At 36.5% G+C, this 21,033-nt stretch overlaps 1 protein-coding gene across 2 annotated transcripts in view; it reads right to left on the bottom strand.

Moving 5' to 3' along the window:
• Positions 1-68: 68 nt before the first annotated feature.
• Positions 69-21,033, bottom strand: part of SACS (sacsin molecular chaperone) — a 79,784-nt gene continuing 58,819 nt past the window's right edge. Inside the window, exons 10-11 of one of the 2 annotated variants that reach the window (XM_012744035.3) lie at positions 18,045-18,071; positions 69-13,642 (exon numbers count right to left, since the gene is read on the bottom strand). In XM_012744035.3, coding sequence (XP_012599489.2) covers positions 2,085-13,642; positions 18,045-18,071 — 11,585 coding nt within the window. In that variant the 3' untranslated portion in view covers positions 69-2,084. The remainder of the gene's footprint in view (positions 13,643-18,044; positions 18,072-21,033) is intronic. The other variant, XM_012744036.3, reaches the window with a different exon arrangement.

Below are 21,033 nucleotides of genomic sequence, written 5' to 3' on the forward strand. Positions count from 1 at the left end.
ACATAAGTCAGAAACATGAAGATCAAAATATAAGCTTTAATAGTAAAAGACATTTGTTTTGCAGCAAATGTACTTCCTAATACTTCACAGCTGAATAAAACATGAACTGCTCCAGTCACAGGCAGAACTACAGGCCCCCAACTCCCATAGCTTACCCTGTGGTCCCCAAACCCAAACACCATGACCCCAAGGAAAAAAAATGTTTTTCCTAGTGTGGCAGTCCATGTGTTAAATAAAGCTGAGATCCAGAATTTGGGTAGCTCCAGAACATAGAACTCTTAGCCCTCGTCTGCCTAACTTTGAAGACTTGCGCCTCAGGTGTAAAAACAAACATTCCCTATCTGTCAGGGCTCACATGTGAATTAGCTTCAGACATGCAGCTGTCTTCTGAGGCAAGCAAAATACCAATTCAGCCTCCACCTACAGGAGAACCATATCTAATGTATCCATTTCCAAATACATATATACACAATATGTATCAACTAATCTTATTCCCTAAAAAGGTGAAATAAAATAAACTCTTAACTAAATCAATGAGCACCTAATAAACTTAAGTATATACCAAGTATTTTATATTCAATCAATCCTAAAAAAGAAACCTCCTAAAATTTCAGCATAAAAATATAGGAATATTCTATCCTTACATTTTCAATAAACGCTCACACACTCACACACACACCACCCCCCAAAACTTAATATATGAAGATATTGTTTGAATTCCAATGAACTATTTCTCAGGAATACCAGTTACAGTAATTTCATATGTACATCTGCTTTATTAAAATTATGGCACTTAATATAATAGCAGAAATAATTACATAATTTCACATCCAGAAGCAATACAATTGTGAAGGCGCAAACATTCCTTATTACCAATAAAAGTAAAAAAAGTTTTAACACATTCTGTAAGCCCTTAATTGCATAAAATATATATGTAGCATCATTTACAGCCAGTACACTTATATAAACTAATTATCATTACCTTTCTTTTACATTCTACAAAAGAAACATACTAAGTATGGTGAGACACTTGAACATGATGAAAATTAAATGTCAGTTCTCAGTCATTCACAGGGAAAATACAAGCTGATAATTCCTCCTTTATAAACTACTAGATATCATCATGATTTTAACAATTTTTTAATGTTTTTAAGGTAAAATTTAAAAACAAAAACTCCACTAAGTGCCATATTGAAAGACAAAGGCTTGTTTTTAACTGCAGCACCTTTAGACAACAAAAGATTGCATCCTGTTCAACCACACTATATAAATTATGACATTTGTGGAAAACATGTACACACAAACATAAAGCAAGTGTCCTAGCCACTGATAAATGTTGCTTTGGTAAGCAGTTTTCAGAAATAATATTGACATCTGATAATATAGTAAGAACTGCCACCATTTTGAGTTTTCCATACCCTATCTTCACGGAACAGGAAGCCTGTAAACATAAGGTGTAAAAGAAACAAACATGTACAGTACACTCAGTGCACTCTAAAAAGCACTACCTTCACACTCTCAGTCAAGTAATATTCAGGATTAGAATACTGTACCATTTTTAAATGCACTGAGTACTTAAGATGCGAAATTGCAACAAATTCATAATCAGATCCAGCTGATAATGCATCCACTTAAAAAAAATGATGAACTACAAAGACTTAATTCCCCTTAGATGTTTATACCAATGATATGTCCAGTGTTTCATTAGCTCCTTCAAAAATACCATGTTAAAAACATTAAATTAACTTCATCCTAACCAGAGACACATAGACTCTTCTCTACCAAACTGCTAAGCTTTGGTTATATAAAGTGCATTTCAATAATGTGCCATCCCAATCATTCAAATACATCTAGCTATTTTGCAGGTCACCATCATCTTCAACAAAATAATTTTACTTTAGATTCAGTTAGGATTTTCTGTCCATATTCATGTTAAATTGCCAAAATTCTTCCAGAACAATTTGCAATGTGCTTCACAATTCCTAGCTAACTGGCAATGAAGCTTAATAAAGTACATATAGCAATTCATATTTGTGCTACAACACATTCAAGATCTACCTCTGCTTTTTTATCTTTAAATACTTTCATACTTTTTGTTGTATAAAATTTTCAAGTTTTATTATGATACAGGCAGTACATTCCATCACCCTCATGGCAACCTCAGAAGTGAACCTGTCATTTGGGATCTGCGGAAAAGGAAGCAAATCAGGATATCTTGTTTTTAAACTGTCTACACCATAGGCTTCCAATGTATGGACATCATTTGTCAGTCCTTCAAGTTGCTGACTATATTCCTCTATTTTTTGTGCCAGTGCAGTGGGTTTTACATCTTTATCAGACTTGCCCCTCACAGCATAGTCAGCTGCAATCAAAGCTAACTTGGTGGAAAGGTAACATTTAAAGCACACCCACTCATTGGCATTCTTATGAAGGTCATTCCGGGCAGCTGAGAAGTTTGCTCTGGCTTGTCTTAACCATCTGCGTGCTTCAACTGGATTACCAACTGACTTGAAAGTGGGAGGAACAAAGAACCTTTGAGAGTAAGTCTGTCCAGCCGAAGGAGGGCATTTTTCTTTATTTTGTTGTTGCCTTTCAGATTTATGGCTCGTTGCTTCTTGATTCCATGAAGTATAAAACCTTTGAAATGAATACTTGTCTGACTGAAATCGGGATGCCGAGGTTGGAAACGTTCGTCTGGAGGCTCTGTCTGCATTTTGATCTAGGAAAGCCTGTTTTTCCAATCTGTTGATTTCATTCTGCAAGTGTTTAAAAACCTCATTGGCAATGTCGTGATTCTCTGGATTTTTGTCAGGGTGCCATTTCAAATACAACCGCCTAATAATCTTTTTTCGTTCTGATTCTGGAAGTTTCCAAGCTTGTTCCACCACTGATGTCACTTCTTTTAAAATTTCTGGTAAAGAATTAACCTTAAGTTTTTTAGGGGAATGATGTTTTGAAGAGGGAGTCTTGTGGCTCTCTCTACCAGAGAAAAGAGGGGGAATGCTTCTCAGACCCGGGGCGAGGAACTCCGTAGGGCTTGTTGGTGTAGAAGGAGCACTGTCTCTGCTTTGAGAGCTTTCCTCAGGTCTTGAAAACTTATACAGATCAAGGGAGCTAACTATTTTATATTCGCTATAACCAATATCAATCTGATATATCTTTCCTAGAAAACTAGAATTGTCAGCATCTTCTCTTTCAACTTCTTGTACAATGATTGCATATGTGTATGTTGGCTGGTATGAGCCATAGATATCACCACCTTCGGCATCAACAAGGTACCCAACATATTCTCCTGGGTAAAAAACATTCATTGGATCCATAAGCAGAGTGTAGTGAATTTCAGCAGGTATTGGCGTGCCAGGCATTGGAAGCTCCAGTTTTGATGGTTCTGAAGAGTCATATTTCACTCCTAAACTGTCAAGTTTCTCACTGATCCTGTAAATGTCATTGCATCCTAGCATAGCAATTAAATACGAAGTGTCAGAAATCAAATTGTCAGTTGCTGATTTAAGTGTCATTGCTAATGCTAATAGGAAATTAATGTCTTTGCTGTCTGAATGTTGGATGTAGAGCAGGATGACTGCATTGCCAAATCTCTTCAAAAAAGCAAAAGTTTCACTTCTGCTGTGGGGAATAGGATTAAAACCTTTAACTCTTAACGTTGTTTGAAGCTTTTCAAAACAGGACACTTTTAATCCTTCTCTGAGGGCTTTGCAAAGTCTCACGGCTTTTTCTTCATTGGCCAGGAAGGCATTATCATTTTCATGCTTCATAATCCTAATCAGCCCTGTAATGAACTGTTCAGAAGACAAGAGTAACTGCAGCCTTCCCTGAAGCGAACACAATGCTCCAAACTGACAAACTTTGGGAGTCTCTTCATCTAACTGTTCTTCAAGTATACTGCTCAATAAGCGAGGTCTAAGTTTTTGAGGAAAGAGCATTATCAACTTAGTATGAAATCCATGGTCTTTCCCTAAGTAGCACTGGCTGAGATCAACCAGCATTTGCACGCCAATATTCCCCTGGATCCTACTTTTATAATGTGGCGCGTCATCAAACACCAAGATGCTTGACTTCACCAATCTACCATCCTGGCTCGGGAGGTAAAGTGCAAGGTCTCGCACATTCTCAAGATCACCCCTCACCTTGACTGAATCATTTTGTAGACTCTTAAATAGACCAGAAACTACTCTCTTAACTGTACGCATTTCATTAGGATCTAACTGTTTTCCTTCAGAACTCTTGAATATGCGGCTCAACACTTCAACATATTGCTTGGTTGAAATAATATCTTCAGTACCTAAATGTTTGAACAACTGATGAAATGTACCAAGTTCCAATGGCAGCTTATACAAATAAGGTTTAAAATCAGATTCATATTCTAGGTTTATCACTACCTCCTCAGGCTTCAGAAGTTTCCAACCATCTTCTACCATCACAAAAGCAACCCCCCGCAGTTGAAAACGAAACTCCCTTTTTTCTGCACTGAGAAATTCATATATGCTCCTTAAAACCTTTGCTCTGGTTTTTACCATTTCTTCATCCAGAGTTGTTATGTTGCATATGTTCCTGCAGTTATTAATGACTTTGTCAAGAGGGGGATCCAGGTTGACGTTCAGCATACTTAAAACTTGTTCAAGCTGTTCCTGTGGGCCAAGGTCACTACCTTCCTGTTCTTTGATACTCAAGGGCGTGGCTTTCTCTGGAAGAATAGGGCAGGATGTCCATAATAACTGAAGCACATCACACTGCTTGAATTTCGGATTTACTTGTGCTCCATTGAACTTTATAAGAGGAAGTGTTCCATTAACTTCTTGATACTGAGGATGGAATCTAATGAATTCAGCAGGGGCCCTCTCAGGACATAAGAATGGTATTAAAGATAATTCTTTCAGAAAATTTCCAGATAACAAATCCATTCGTTCTTGGAATATATGATGGAGAAGGATATCAACTGTATTTTGCAATGTTTCTTTGGACCAGTTTTCTGTATTAGCTCGCACACTGATTTCCTTAGCAAATTGTAATAACTGCTGCTGAGAAAGTATGTATTTTAATCCAATATTTCTTAAGAATTCCACCCAGGATGTCATAAATACAACATGATTTTTTGGTTTTATAAGTTGCTCCAATTTTTTAAAAAAATCCTTAGGAATAAATAATTTTTCAGGAAGCATAACTTCAAAAACTCTCACAGTTCTATCATAGAAATGTTTTGCTTGCTTTAGTCGACTGTTAGCATCATGGATTATCAACAAACTTTCCAGTTTTTCAAAAAGTTGTTCCTTAATCTCTGATAATTCATCAGCACTTGATAATCTATTCTTAAGATAAATCAAGTGCTCTAATTTTGCATCATAAGAGAGATTTTCAATTTTTGGTAAGAGGTGTTTCAAATATACCTCAAGGTCATCTACAGGTACGCAACCAAGCACCTCATATAGTTCTTTTAAGTGTATTTTTTCTTCAAGAAATGCAGATGATGATGATTGTGTCCATTTTTCCACTTCAGCTGAAGGGATACTTTTTGTAAGTACAAAGCATGTTCCAAATTTTGCAATGCTCATATAGCGGCCACTAATGGATTTGTAGCATGGAAGTGACTTTAAAATTTTTATGTCATCTTGGGACATCAAGTGATTCAAATTGCAGTTGAAATACATCAGAAGTGCCTCAAAGTCATTTTCTACTAATTTTTCAGTTCTAAATGTTGAAGTTTGGACCATATAATGTAAAGCCTTCAAAATGCTTGTGGGGCTTTCTATGTTTGCTGTATGACATGACAACAGAGGAACAAACGCACTGTCTTTGGAGCAGATTTTGTTCAAAGCAAGCTGAATACAGCCAGCTTTCATTAGAGCATGAAAAACTTTATCACTCTGAGCATTTGGAAAAACTGCAATGTGCATAAGGCTTAGAGGAAGCAGAACATCTCCTTCGGGAACCACAAGCTGGTTTGCTGAAACAGTAAACTTTGTTCCTGGAAGCAATGCCCAGTCTTTCAGGGTATCAACAACAATGTCAAATGTTGGTTTTGTTTCTTCCTGATCTTCTTTCACACTTACAGATTCACTGATAAAATGCCATGTATTCTTAAGCCAAGATTCACTTGCAAAATTGTCTTTCCACTTTGTACAATTTTTGGTCTTATATTCACGAGGCAACACAGAGGATAGCAAATCAGCAAAGCTGGAAATGTCAAATACTTTTGCAACTTTACAGTTCAATAAAATATTACTATATTTCAAATATAATGTATTCATAAACAAGTCTTTGCGGGATGGAATCAATTCATGGTATGTTGTTAGAAACTTGGGTCGTTTTGCATCAAAAGTTTGCAAAACACTGTCCAGCGTAATGAGAAGGGGCAGTCCCTCAACTTCAATCTCATTTTCTTCTGCATCCTTAAAACAATAATCAACTAAAAGCTTTAAACTATGGAAAAGTTTTAAGTTAGTCTGCTGAAGACGACATGGCAGCTTCCCAATATGGCAATTAGTATCAGGAGAGGAAAATGTCATTAAAAAGGATCTAACATCAGCAGGGGTCACATAGCTAACAGGAATGTCTGCATCTATGAGACAGTGGTAAAGATTAGCAGTTTCATCACAGTTATAAACCAAGTTGAAACCAATTTCTAAAAGTAGGTGTTTCAGTCTATAGACATTCTCTGCTACTGTTTTGCGTGTTGTAATGTTATAATCTGCATTTTTAAGGTGTTGTAATTCATCCTGTAGTAAATTGTCAAAAAATGGTCTAGTTTTATTTGAAGTAGACATGTTAATCCAAGTAATTATAACTGCAGAGTGCAGATCAGAGCCATCAATATTTGGAGCCCTCACAACAGGTAAAAGACGTTTCATATCTTCATGAATGCAACTATAAAGTGCTTTCACTAGACAATATAAATCTGGTTGTAGATCAAGCCTGTTAACTGGGAAAAATGATAAAAACTTCTTTAAAGTGTCCTTTACAACATGAATAGCCGTGTTCTGTAAAACTGATAATGTTGGGTCAGAACCAGGGAAATACCGTTTTTTTAACTGTATTAGTAATTCAACATATGCAGGAGCTATTAATGCTGTCATTAAACTGTTATTCCAGTCACTTCGAACACCAACTCCATTATCATCACGCCACAGGTTTCTTCTGGCTGAATCCAGTGCAAAGTGTCCATTCATGTGAAATGGCAGCCCCGTCTCCAAAGAGAGAGGCAAAAAGCAGAAGGCCCTGTGGGGTTTCTTATAGTTGTGAGTAATGCAGGCAGCTACTCCACCACGTGGGAAAAGAGTGATATCTTGGTTCTTGTGAGCTGATATAACGCTCTTAGATACTTTGTCCATACTTGAAAAGCCCGATCTATTACAAATTAGCCATGTAGTAAGATTTCCTTCAGAGTCCTCCGTATCCATAGTATAGGTTATCTGTTGAACTGGTATGTCTTTGAGCTGCCTCTTTTTAGTAACACTATCAATTACAGATGCATGAAATTGTTTCCTTTTCAATCTGTCTCCATCAGTGATTTTGCCCTTCACTGAATACAGCACATTTAGAGCTCCAGAACCTTTATCTATTTCACAAATTGAAATTTTTTCCATGTGATTAAGAAACATTAGAAGTTCTGCCCCATCTGAGCGCAATTTGTCCAAAAGATTCTGAACCATTCTGTCTGATGATGGAACTGAGGAAATTTCTGAAACTTTTGCCATTTCTGCATTACGAAGAGGAAATCTAAACATTGTGCAATTATCCAGCTTAAAGTGAGTTCCCAAATAAAGATCCAGAACATCTGAGAACTGTGTCCTAAAATCTGCATCCAAATCCCTAAACATGCGTCCAGGACTAATGGATGTGGCTCCTGGTGCATATCTGGCATGAGGATCAAAAATACACAGAATGTCATTGCCAGAAATAAAAGATGGGCAGTCTGTGATATGATACACAGAATTGAATCCTATTCCATACTGTCCAGTTTTACAAGGGTTTCCTTCTTTTGTACCTTTTCCAAGATTCTGAATTCCTCTAACATCATCTTCTGTAAATGGCTGGTTGTTGTACACACAAAGTGCTGGCCCTTGCAATGGGGCCCACTTATCATCAAATATTCTATCAACTGGATGCTGCCTAGGATCAAACACAAAACAGATTTCCGTGGCCTTTGCATCATCAGCATTTTGAAGAAGCTCTTTTAACATTTCCTTTTCTGAAGGATAGGCATTAAGGATGCTCTTAATTCTGCTGGTCAATTTTTCCTTTTGTCCAAATTCTGTACCAAGTGTTGTAAAACAGACATTGGATGCATATCTTTCTAAGGCTTTATGTCGCTTTGGGACTGCTCCTAGTTTTACAGCTACTTCCCTGGGTATGTCGGCATGACAATATTTAACAGTGGTATCCTTGACTTTTATCCAAGGACAGTCATTGTAGCATAATGATTTGGCAGGGAGAAGCATAAGATTAGTATCTGGCAATAATATCTTGCCATAATTTTTCTCACAAAATTCTTGTTTCTTTTCTCTAATGAGACTCCATATTCCTTCGCTGATAATTCGTCGGCAAAGCTGAAAATTTTCTTCTGTTATCTGCTTTGTTCCTCTTTCTTGATCAATAGATTCTAAAACTAGGGCAAAATCTTCAACGGTAAATGACTGCCTCACACCCACACTTTCAAAAAGCTCACGGAAATTATTTTTGTATTTATTAGGCAACTGATAAAGGTATGGTGCTGCTTCAAAATTCAAATGAAAAGATACTTTTTCTGAATCAACATATGCATTCTCAACTAGAATGAAGCTAAAGGGCTTTAACTTTTCAATAATTGATATCTTAGTGATTTCATTTTGCATCATGGCTTCATGAAGGTATTTGTAGCAAGCATTGGTAATATTTTCCTGGTACAATGTAATTCCATCATCAACTGATTTTGCAACTTCTTTCAATTGGTTTATAACCAGATCAACTGTTGGCTTCTTAAGTAATCCCAAAAACTCTTTAACAGCCAATGACACTGAACCACAACCTCTGAAGGAATGGGAATTTTCATTTAGAATTGGTTGCAAAAGACAAACTATATCTTGATATTCAGTTGTATAAAGATCAGTTGCTGCAAACATGGTTTCAGGCTTAAAACTGTTACCTTTCCAGTCCAAAGAGAAACCTGCTGGTTTTGTTAGAAATGGAAGGAAGGGGATTGTTTGATATTTTGCAGCAAAATCCTTTGCTCTAGGATCCCTTATTTTTAGTTTTTCATCAATCAGACTTAATAGGATACTGCTTCTTAGACAAGCAGCAGCATGATCACTTTTGTTAATTTCAGCTACTGACTCTGCACGTTCCAGCATGTCATCCCATAAAATATCATCTTTTGCCATACCTAACTGAACTAGTTTAATCAAAATAATAGGATTGAGATAATCTTGAGTAGAACCATAAGGAAATCGTCCATCTTTAATATCAAATAACTTTGCAACTCGTCCTTCAGGGTGGATCAATCTTGATGGTAAAACCAAGGGATGCCCCTCTAAGGAACAAGGGATACATGGAGTGACACGGAGAATTCCTGAGAACTCATCAATTTTTTCATTTAGAACAAAATTCATTAAAGGATCTCTAAGTTCTGCTTCAATTTCTTGAATATTTGGAAAAAACACTTCCGAAAAAAACTGTTTCTCTGAAAATGTATTTTCAAGCAGTATCTGTTTGCAGCCAGCTTCTTCAAATCCTAATTTTACTGAAGAAGGAAGTTCAACAGCACAAAGATTTTTGGATCCAGTCTTCTTGAGGTATTTTAAAAATATCTTAAAGGCAGCTGGACCAACATCTTTCCTTTTAAGTATAGAGTCATCTAGAAATCTCACATTCTTCATGGAAACCCAAGTAGATCCATCAGAGAAGACTTTGGTTAATTCTTTCCCTTTTCCATGAGCTATATCTTCATAAAATCCTTGACAAATTACAGAAAAATCATCGTGAACTAAATCAGGATCAGGCCACACTGTGTAGTAAGTATAATCAGTCAGCTCCCCACCAGTGGCCAGGTCCCGTAAGACACTGAGCGCCTGTAAATAAGCTTTCACAATAACGTGTCTCATGAACGTGGTGTTCCACCGTCCTTTTGTATCTGTCTTCCAGATTTCTTTTCTATTTGAAGTAACAGCAAAGCAACCATTGATGTGAACTGGCAAGCCTGTTTTTATTCGTAAAGGTAAATAGCAAAACACTTCTCCAATATGTGATTTCACAGTCCATTTCTGGTCCTGGATCTCAGACAGCATAACTCCCACTGCCCCACAAGGAACCAGTCCTAGCCTTCTTCCACTCTCACTCAGAGAAAACTTTAGTGCCTCTCCTGTATCCATGCAGGTACACAGAAGCCAAGTGGTACACTCTACTGTTTTTTGTGGCAACTCATCAGGTGGCTTCTTTGACTGGCCAGACCTAGCCATTTCAAAGAGAGCAGCGGGATCATCATCTGGACCTCTAAACAGTGGTGACTGTAAATCAGCAATCCTTCTGAACACATGGTGAAATTCTTCAACTGTAATCTGAAGAATGCAAGAGGACTTTGGCTCATCAGTGGGGAGCTTCTTATTACTGCTGCTGCAAGTCTTCATGAGCTTAGCAGCCTCTTTTAAAACACTTAAGATAGGTGTGTTCAATGCTTTGGAAGAGCAGGCTTTTTTTTTAATTATTATTGTATCCTGTGCTAAGCTGGGATTGGTTTCCTCAATTTTCAAGTACTTCAGATACATTGAGTTTACACTCTGGGTGAAAATGATAAGCCTGTGTCCACAGAGACTAAATTCATCCACAAGAGAGTATATATCTGCTGTATTATAGCAGGTACTACTAACTTCACTCACTTTTGCTTCCTGTTGAGTTCTAAAAGACAATCGGAAAAGAGTTCCTTTGTAGCTGTAAGGTGCTTCTACTGACAAAGGTAACTGACAACCAAATACATCTATAAATGGTTTGAACTGATTAGGAAATTTCCTAAGTCTTTTCTGTTGTTTACTCCAATTAATTTTTATCCCAGGATTGGACTTGTCTTTAATGTGTTTACTAATATGGTTTATGTTTGGATCAAACATTATCATGAATTCTCGACTCATAATGATGGGAATGTCAGTGATATGATATACAGAATTAAATCCAAGACCAAATTTCCCAACTTTGTCAACTTCTGCCCTTTTTAAAGATTCTCCTAACCTAGTTATGTTCACAAAATCTGAATCTGAGAATTCAGAATTATTGAATGACCACAAAGCAGGCCCATGGCAAGCTGCCATCCCTGGGTCTAGAAGACTCTCTCTTATGTCCATATTTCTTCTCATATCAATCATGAAACTGCATTCTGTTGCATCTGCATCATCAGCATTTTGAAGTAGTTCTTTAAAAATATCTGACACTGAAGGGTATTCTTCCAGAATGTTTTTAATTCTTACAGTAAGTGGTTCTCTTTGTCCCGACTGCTCAAACCCCATGTTTTCAGGATTGATCAATCTTGTACTGAGACATGGAACTTTCAGCCATTCTGCAGTTTTCATGGGTATGTCTTCATGCACCAAAATGATTGGCTCCACAGAATCTTCAAGTAAGTCATTAAGGTCATCAACTTTAATGTCACAATAACAGCACTCATGAATTGGCTTCATAATAAGTTTAGAAGGAGTTTTGCTATGATGTATAGGAACTGGTGTATTGGGGCTTGCTGGAATCTGATTGCTATACAGCCATCTGATAATATTCAACATCAGATGCAGATTTTGTTTGCTTTCTTGTTCACTGAGATCTTGGTCACTTTTGAGATATATCTTGTCAATAACCATGGAAATATGATCTGATGTCAACTCTTCTATTGAACCACAGACCTTAAACAGTTGATGAAATTTTGCCATGGTTTTAGGCACATTATGCAAATAAGGCTGAAGGTCAAGATCATGGATTGGTTTTATCACTGCTTGGGCAAGGGGACAAAATTTTTTACCAGTCCACACCCATGGAAATTTTAAGGCTTTAAAAGCATCTTTCCCTTCATTTAAATGATCATGCATGAATCCATAAATTTCAAGCAAAATATGCTGGAATTGATAGTAGTCTTCATCACTAAAGGTTTTTGAAGTATACCAATCAACAACAATTTTAAAGTGTTTCAAGACAGCACTGATACTAGGTTTTACAAAAATACCTAGTGATTTTTCCAAGTTTACATGGATACTTTCAACAAGAGGAAGTGAAGAGCCAACTAGAATTGCATGGGCTACATCACACATATCTGGCGGTACACAAAGATTACAGAGATCTCCTTTCCAGACTAAAGAGGCTGGATAATTTGGAGGCCTTTCCTTGCAGGCTGGAACCCATTTTATTGTCTTCAATGTCATCTTTCCTTCAGATGACTGCAACAGTGTATGATTCTTATTTAAAACCAGTAAGAGTGTCTTGGCTTTCTTCAGAAGAACATCCTGATTTGGACAAGAACTGACCTGTAAGGCTTCAATTTTTTTTGCCACTTGTACAACATCTTTCTCTTTGAGACTGGCTTCATTTTTTAAACCAATCTGTCTTAAAGAGTGAAGAATATCTGGTGAGGTAAAAACTGAGGGTGGGAAACAGGTTTCTTCTTCATTATAAAAAAGATCCTTTAGTACTTCTATATCAGGGTCAAAGAGTTCACTGGCTGATACTATCTGTTCCTGTGAAATCTGAATGAATTTTAATGGCATTAACCAATCAAGCACATTTGGATTCTCATTTTTAAGAGAGGATAGATTCTCAAGGATCCATAACATAAGCTGTGTTACCTCTTCATGCGAATAAAATGCATTTTCAATATCTTTTAAAATAAGCTTTAAGCAGGTAGTAGTCTTTAACTTCTCTATTTTCAACATGTTTGCCAAGCGAATAGTAGCTTCATCACTACTGTCTATTACAGAAATAGAAAGTCGCAGATCTGGTGGAAGTTTGGCAGTATGGTGTAAGACTTTACAACCTTTCAATTTTGTATAAGAGGAAATTCCCTGACCAGATGAATGGTTAATTCGCTTGAATATTGTCAATTCTTGAATTATTCTTTTCTCTTTCTCACTGGTATCAGTTAAACTAGCCAAGAACTTCCTCAGGGCATCTTTGTGTGTTGGAAGTAGTGAAGCTATTTGATTACACAATTTCTGCAGTGGCAACTTCTCCATTATCTGCAAAACAGCACTTGGTAATGGCGAATGAATGTATTTTTTAGTAAGAGGATGTTGTATAGAGGCATCTAGTTTTTTTAGAACAATCCCTCCCAGTTTTTGTACAACGTCCGCTACAAATTCTGGAAGCTGTGCTTCAGATTCGTCATCTAAAATGACTAATGATGGAATCCTAAGTCTAATGAGTTCCACACATGTCTGGCCTTCCTCTAGGATAGTTCTAGGAATAAGTGGCATCTCATCAAATAAAGTCAAATCCTCTGAAAAATGTATATAAAGATTCTTCCAAACCATCTTAAGCCATGAAACAGATGGGTGATTTCTGTTTTCATCAATTGGATACCACTGAACGATCAACTCTCTGCCAGGCCAGAATGCATTCATTACTTCTTTGATAAGACGTGCAAATCGTTCTGGATTTAGAAGCTGCAGCTGAGTACATGGTCTTCCTGTAAATCATATACAGAAATGTTATAAATACATATAATTCTACTATAATAGCTTTCTATTCTCACAGATAAAATAGTACTAGAAAGTTGTTTTAAGAGTTTTAAATACATGCAAAAAGTCAGCATAACTAGGCTAAAATAATTTTTGAATAATGATAGAGCAACTATACACAAATCCACATTTATTATAACCTATAAGAAATAATTCTCCTTGGAAAGTACTTATTTTAAATAAATACATAAAATGCATTTAAATGTGTTTTAAAATGTATCCTATAATGTTCTACAAATGGAATCAACATAGAAAACAATGTTGAGTGCTTATTTGTCCACAAATAAAAGCACCAAAGAAAATGCAGATAAATGTTATATAAGTACCTTCTTATTTAAGGGTAAAAATTGATAGTAAGCCCAATAGAGGTTGAGTATCTCTTATCCAAAATGCTTGATACCACAAGTATTCTGGATTTCAATATTTTTTTATTTTGGAATATTTGCATTATTCTTACCAGCTGAACATCCCAAATGCAGAAATCTGAAATATGAAATGCTCCACTGACCATTTCTTTTGAGCATCATGTCCTTGCTCATTTTAGATTTTGGAGCATTTAGATTTTGGATTTTGGGGTTAGGCATACTCAACTGGTGTAAATGTCTCTTTGTGTTAAACCATGTTTGCAGGAGTTACATGGCATAGAGAGGAGGGCATGAAATCAGACCACAGAGGCTGGAGTCTCAGTCTCACGTGACTAACACTTTCTGAAGCTGAGCCAGCAAAGAAACTTACATGGTTTCCTTTCAACCACTAAGGGATGTCTAATTTAGGTGTCATTTCATCTTTCTGGGACTTGAATTCTCTCATCTGGAAAAATAATGGGGATGAGGCTCTGGGTCTAAAGACTGCTCTATATTCATGCCCAAATATGGAGGATATTAACAACTTTTCAAACGTTAGCTACTTATTATTTATCAAAGTGTGTTCTGCAGAGCCCTAGGACTTTGCAGAAATGCTTCAAGGGCGTTGCTGTGAGGGTAGGGGGATCTCCCACCAGAGCAGCTCTACCTCAGGATGCTTTATAAATTAGGAAGGAGAACATCTTTGTTGATTTTAACCACTATCCTAGAAATTAACACTTTCTTTCTCAGTGTATTTTGTGTTTCAGAGTATTTACATTTAGAATATCAGTAGGAACAAAATGGAAAAATAACACTACATAATAATAAGTATGTATATGCCCATATGGAGAAATAAAAATAATCTCAAATTTAATCTTGTGGAAGATAACAATCAATTTTCTCCATATGTACATATGACTTCTAGACTCTCGAAAGATCAACTTTAGAAAATGTTATAAGAGGGGGCATACCTGAAGCCCTGGAAACTCTTGTATATCATTATTTTTTAACCAAGAAAGGATGCCTTATTTCAGAGGAGTACCTATCAGGAAGATGACTTTACCTTCCATCAAGAAACTACCTTTCATGTAACAATAAGACATTTTAAAATTACTGCCATAGAAATTTAAGCAAGGGCACATTTTTCCAACTTTATATAGAAATGGATGACTAGACGTGGTCCCAGACCTTGTCTTACAGTCTAATGGGGAAGGCAGGTATCAGATAAGATATTACACACAATTAAAAAGGATCAATAGCAACATTCAGAATATTTTTAGTTTCCACATTGTGTGATTTAGGGTAATTCAAGTAGTAAAATTTAAGAAATTATAAAAATCTTGTCAGTAGTTTGACTAGGGTAGCCTTTTTGATCTATAGGTCCCATTAAAATATAATTTTATGACAATGTTCTTAAGAAATGCTTACTGAGTTGAATTAATTATAATAGAATATCCAAGTCACAAGGAAGGCAAGGGTATGATACTAAAGATACAAAAAAAAGTTACAAATTAAAATTCAGAACACTCAGAAAACAAAAAATTAAAATATGCACCACTTTGTTCTGTGTTAATAAATGCCACAACATGCATTCCATAGCTAATCCTACCCAATTTGGCAATAAAACATGTATATACCTACCTTCATAAAAATCATCTGATATTAATGTATAAGTAAAATGCCAATAAAACACACACTCCCCATATATAGCATGCAATTAACACACCAGTCATGCTCAAATGAAAAAACATGATAGAAAATAAAGGAGAGAGAAAATATAATAGACAAAATTCTAAGTACATTAAGTCAATTCAATCTGAAGTTCTGAGTTCTATCTACTTTATATTTAAGACGTTTAGCTTTTTATTCTAAAGTATAAATGTTCACACAGAAAAAATTCTCCATGTCCTGGGTTAGAAAGCCACTGAAATTGTAAAGTACCTCTAAGCTAATAAGATCAGAAAAATAATTTTTATAGCATTTTAATAAATAACTTGTGTCTTTTGTGGCCTTAAAAATTATCCACACTGTCAAAGAAGTTAACTATTAGTACTGAAATTATTCCTAGAGGCAGAAAGGTTTTATTTAAATTATTACCAAATTTAACCTAGAAGGAAATCTTCTAAGAGTAGTTTTTACTTTACTATAGATCACTTCAATTCCTTAAATGTTCAAAATAATAACATCAACACAATGCATCACTACTCAAAGTCTACACTTTTTTGTTATGTCTATTTCTATGCTATGTTCAGTGCCAAACTTGAGAATGAATTTCACCATGGATGGAAAATTATAGTCTACTTAAAAATTTACTTAACCAAGAAATCTCAATCCTGAATATTTTAATTAACTGGGAGTTTACTACATTTAACCAGACTCCTACAGAGTCACACCCAGCTGGCTACAATGATAAACCATGTGAGGCTCTAAATACAGTGACAGTTTTTTATACTTTTCCTGTACAGAAAGTGGCAATGGCAGCTTTGACGGTTGATGAGTTCTATCAATCCTCCACTGTGTAGAGTCAAATTTCTGTAAATACACATGTGATACAGTGAAGGTTCAATTAAATGGTGTACTGTATATCAGTCAAATCTTCAAAGAAAAAAAAGAAAGTAGAAAAAAAGAAAAGACCAAACCAAAAAAAGGAAGGAAAGGGCAGCCTGCCTGCCAGCTCAGACTCCAGCCAGTGCTCTCGTCTGGGCACTCCAGTCTAGCAGTAGCACTTGCAGGCCCTGGGGCCTGGCACAAACATCCCAATGTGCTTCAAAATTAGCCCAGTGGCCACATTTCTTCCCCAAAACCCAGCACTGACATTCTGCTACTGACTTCCTAGCTTTCGTCTTGAATAGGAGATGTAACAACAGTTAGAGAAATCACCAATGTAACCCCCAGACAGTCCCTAGTGTGGGTGTGAACTACGCAGCCTACTTCCAGTGAGATTTTGTTTTCCTCCCTTTGATTTGATTACACCTTTAAAAAAGTAAGACATATTGATAACGCTTTAAGAAAAATATAGTAGCTATGAATTATAAGCCACTTTTAATATAAGCTAGAAACCAAATTTGATAGTTATATAAATTATATGATTATAAATATTATATTATAATAATGACTTGATTTCTAAATTAATTTTAGTATATGCATGGCCTGCTTCAAATAATAATATTTACCATAAAAACAATTTCTGTAAAGCAAGTCAGGCATAGTCTAATTTTCCAAATGAAACATGAACTTGGGGAAAGTAACACTACAGTTGAGTCAAAAATTTTCTATTTAAAAAAAAACAGTCAGTAAAATGACACACAGGCACTGTGGGAACAATCAGTGACTGTTACTCAAGCAAGCTAGTCAGGCCACTTTGCTTTTCCTCAGCATGCCCAGGACAGGGTTCTCTGCTGTAACCAGCCTCAGCACACTAAGCCATACTCCAAAACAGTCTGAGACCCTCTAAATGCACAATCTCAACATTCTTCTTAGAGACAGGCATTGTGTTGGTCAGGCAATACTGATGGAGTGCTAGAGATATAGAAATGGATGACTAGATGTGGTCCCAGACCTTGTCTTACAGTCTAATGGGGAAGGCAGGTATCAGATAAGATATTACACACAATTAAACAGGAGCAAGTGTGTGAGTGCTCAGTTCCCAGAATTTATTCCCATCCTTTTTAGTCTGGATATGTGTATCGTGTAACAGAGGTGCATTCACTCTCACACTCCCCATAAATACCCCACTTAAAATATAAACTTCCACATGATTCTTTCCTTAGAGACTAAACATTCTATGAAATGAATGTTTAAGTTATTTAAACATAGTTTTATTATGGTATTTGTAACAACAAATACCTATATTAGTATAGTTTCCTCTCTCCTTTAATAATTATTATCACCACAACAAAACTGACATAATTTCTAGCTACTCATGTAAATGAAAAACAGGATTCAAAGAACCAAAAACAAAAACATCAGGCTTCAAATGAACACAACATTCAATCAGTTATCCTACCTGAATATCCCCAGAGAAGTTGTTGTGCTAGAATATAATTAAATCCATTCTTAGAAAAGGCCAGAATTATCACAATTTTCACATGATGGCTACAGAAATTATTCTGTATCTTAAGATACTGCTATCTATAGAATCTTTGTACATCATTATGTAAAATGAAAAGCCAAAAACAAAACTCCAAACATACCAGAATATACATATAAAATTTAAAGAAATATTTCAAAGCAAACTAAATCCAAACTACATAAAAGTCGGGAGTCTTAGTTCAGAAAAAAAGCAAAGAAGAAAGGAGTATGTACTTTATACATATAAATAACATTTCATCCACATAAAGTCACTTGATAAGCTACCAATGGGCTTTTTGCACAAGCTATTATCATTTAATATCAGAGATTCTAGATAAGAATTGAGAAAGAGAAGAAATTTGATTTTTAAAAAGTTTTGGAGCATCTATACAAAGTAAACATATAATTAATTCTACCTTCATGATAAAAAGAGATTTTATCATATATTTCTACTGCTTGCCTATGGTAACCACCAATAATCACAAACTTTTAAGAACTGCTCCATGGATATCTATCCCTCCTATGTCTAAAGCAAGTTTGGTTAAGTAGACTGCTACAAGTCTGTGAGAAGTTTGTACATTTTGGTACCTTATGCTAAACTTGGTGGCTAAGATAGAGACCAAAACTCTAACCAAAGGAATTTAAGCTCTTCCAATCTCGACATCCTTCTGATCACCTTAGAGGCAGACACTGTGTTGGTCAAGCAATACGATGGAGTGTTAGACATATAGAAATGGACTAGATATGGTCTCAGACCTTGTCTTACCATAATGGGGAAGGCAGGTATCAGATAAGATATGCACAGGAAATGTTAAGGATTTGGGTCTTGCCTAATAAAATCAGTATGAAAATTTTAAAAAATATAAATAGGATCCTGGCGCTAATCTATTAGGCATTTGTACCACTTAAGTGCTTTTTTTCTATTTTTCCATCCAAAACCCATTTACCTGTTCTAACTATTCCCCAATTTCAGATATTCATCCATTTAGTCTAGTAAGTAATTTAACACAGAAATAATCCAGACCTGTAAATAAAAAAATAAAACCAGAGGCCTATTGGCTCACACCTGTAATCCTAGCACTCTGGGAGGCAGATCGTTTGAGCTCAGGAGTTCGAGACCAGCCTAAGCAAGAGCGAGACCCCGTCTCTACTAAAAAATAGAAAAAAATCAGCCAGGCATGGTGGCATATGACTGTAGTCCCAGCTACTTGTGAGGCTGAGGCAGGAGGACCGCCCGAGCCCAGGAGTTTAAGGTTGCTGTGAGCTGGGCTGACACCATTGCATTCTAACCCAGGCAACAGAGTGAGGCTCTTTCTCAAAATATAAATAAATAAATAAATAAATAAATAAATAAATAAATAAATAAATAAATAAAACCAGAAGCATAGCCTCAACTCTGCAACTCAAGCAAGTCATTTAAATCCTTCAATTTCTTTGATCTTCAATGTCTCAATCTCTCAAATGGACATGACAATGCAGGCTCCATTATCTCACAGTTAACAGAGAATAAATACAATAGAATATCTAATTAGAAAAAGAAATACCAAATCGTAGACATAGTAACAGGATTTGCCTGTTCACCTCCGTACCCCTCCCAGCAATGCCATCCCTGCCCGGCCCACCCGATGGAAGCATCCACACATCCAACCCAACTCATAAACTAGGTATATGGTCAGACCCTGGGGATGCAAAAATAAAATAATGATTGCCCCTGCTCTCAAGATTTTACAGTCTAGCACAGTAAAAATATTATTCTAATAACACAAAGAGGCTTAAGTGGACTAGGTTCTGGATTCAAAGAGCAAAAGAGAGGCATCTACCTCATATTTGTACAGCAGGGGTCGGGGCACAGGGAGAGAGGTCAAAGAAAGCTTCGTGGAAGCGGATGACTCACCAGCTCAGTACTAAAGAGGAATAAAAGTTAGCTGGGCAAAGTAGAGGATGGAAAGAAAGTATTCAAAGCAATAGGAACATCATGTACAAAAGTACAGATATGAGAAAACTTGTTGGGGTAAAAAGGAAATTACTGAGCACTTACCTTGAAGCAGGCACTGTGCTGCATGGTGGTGACAAGTCTGACAGGTCTTTCTGCTCTCATGAAATTAAGGGAACATTCATGTTTATCAACCTACAAGTGCATGTGTAATAGGAACAAAGAGGGCCGCTCAACACATCAAGGCCAATGAGACAGCACTCACAGTCACAGCAGTAGATTTGCACTATGGAGAGCCCTCTCGTCTGTGCTAGCAGGATTTAGCATCTCCTGATACAATCTTTGCACACTGGAAAGCGTGCCGCAGGGGACTGACATAACTGGATGAGGAGCGAGCACCGGAGGCAAGGACACCAACTGTGATGACGTCACAATAAAGGGCAAGGCCTGTACTGCAGCAGCGGCAGTGGAATGAGGCAAAGGGATTGATATAGAAAACTTAACCAGCAGGACCTAGAAACTGTGGGGAACAAAGATAACACATTGAGAATCACTCTGGAGCAACTCAGTGAGCAGCGGTATACTATTCTCAATAGGATCACTTTAAAGGAGAAGCAGATTTGGGGAGAGGATAAGGACTGAGGTTTTGAAAATGCTGGTTTTGAAATACTTCTGGAACTCCAAGTGTAAAACGATAACAATAGCTGACATTTGTCAGTATTATGTGCCAGGTATCGTGTTAAACTAAATACGTTATGTGTTCATCATATGATCTTCAGTGCAATGCCTGTTATAGGTAAAATATTACAATAAAGCTTTTCAATAACCTGCCCTGCTGCAAATTTGCATAAAATTCAATGGGACAGCTGTGACTGCTTCCATCCTCATTCTTGTTTCATTAACCTTGCAATAAAGTGATCCTGCATTTTATGTAATCAAATCCTGGGGGCCTCAGATACGTCCTTAGAAGGATATTACTGTATTACCATGT

Source organism: Microcebus murinus, chromosome 13 (genome assembly GCF_040939455.1).
Source record: "Microcebus murinus isolate Inina chromosome 13, M.murinus_Inina_mat1.0, whole genome shotgun sequence".
In the NCBI taxonomy this organism is placed as follows: domain Eukaryota; kingdom Metazoa; phylum Chordata; class Mammalia; order Primates; family Cheirogaleidae; genus Microcebus; species Microcebus murinus.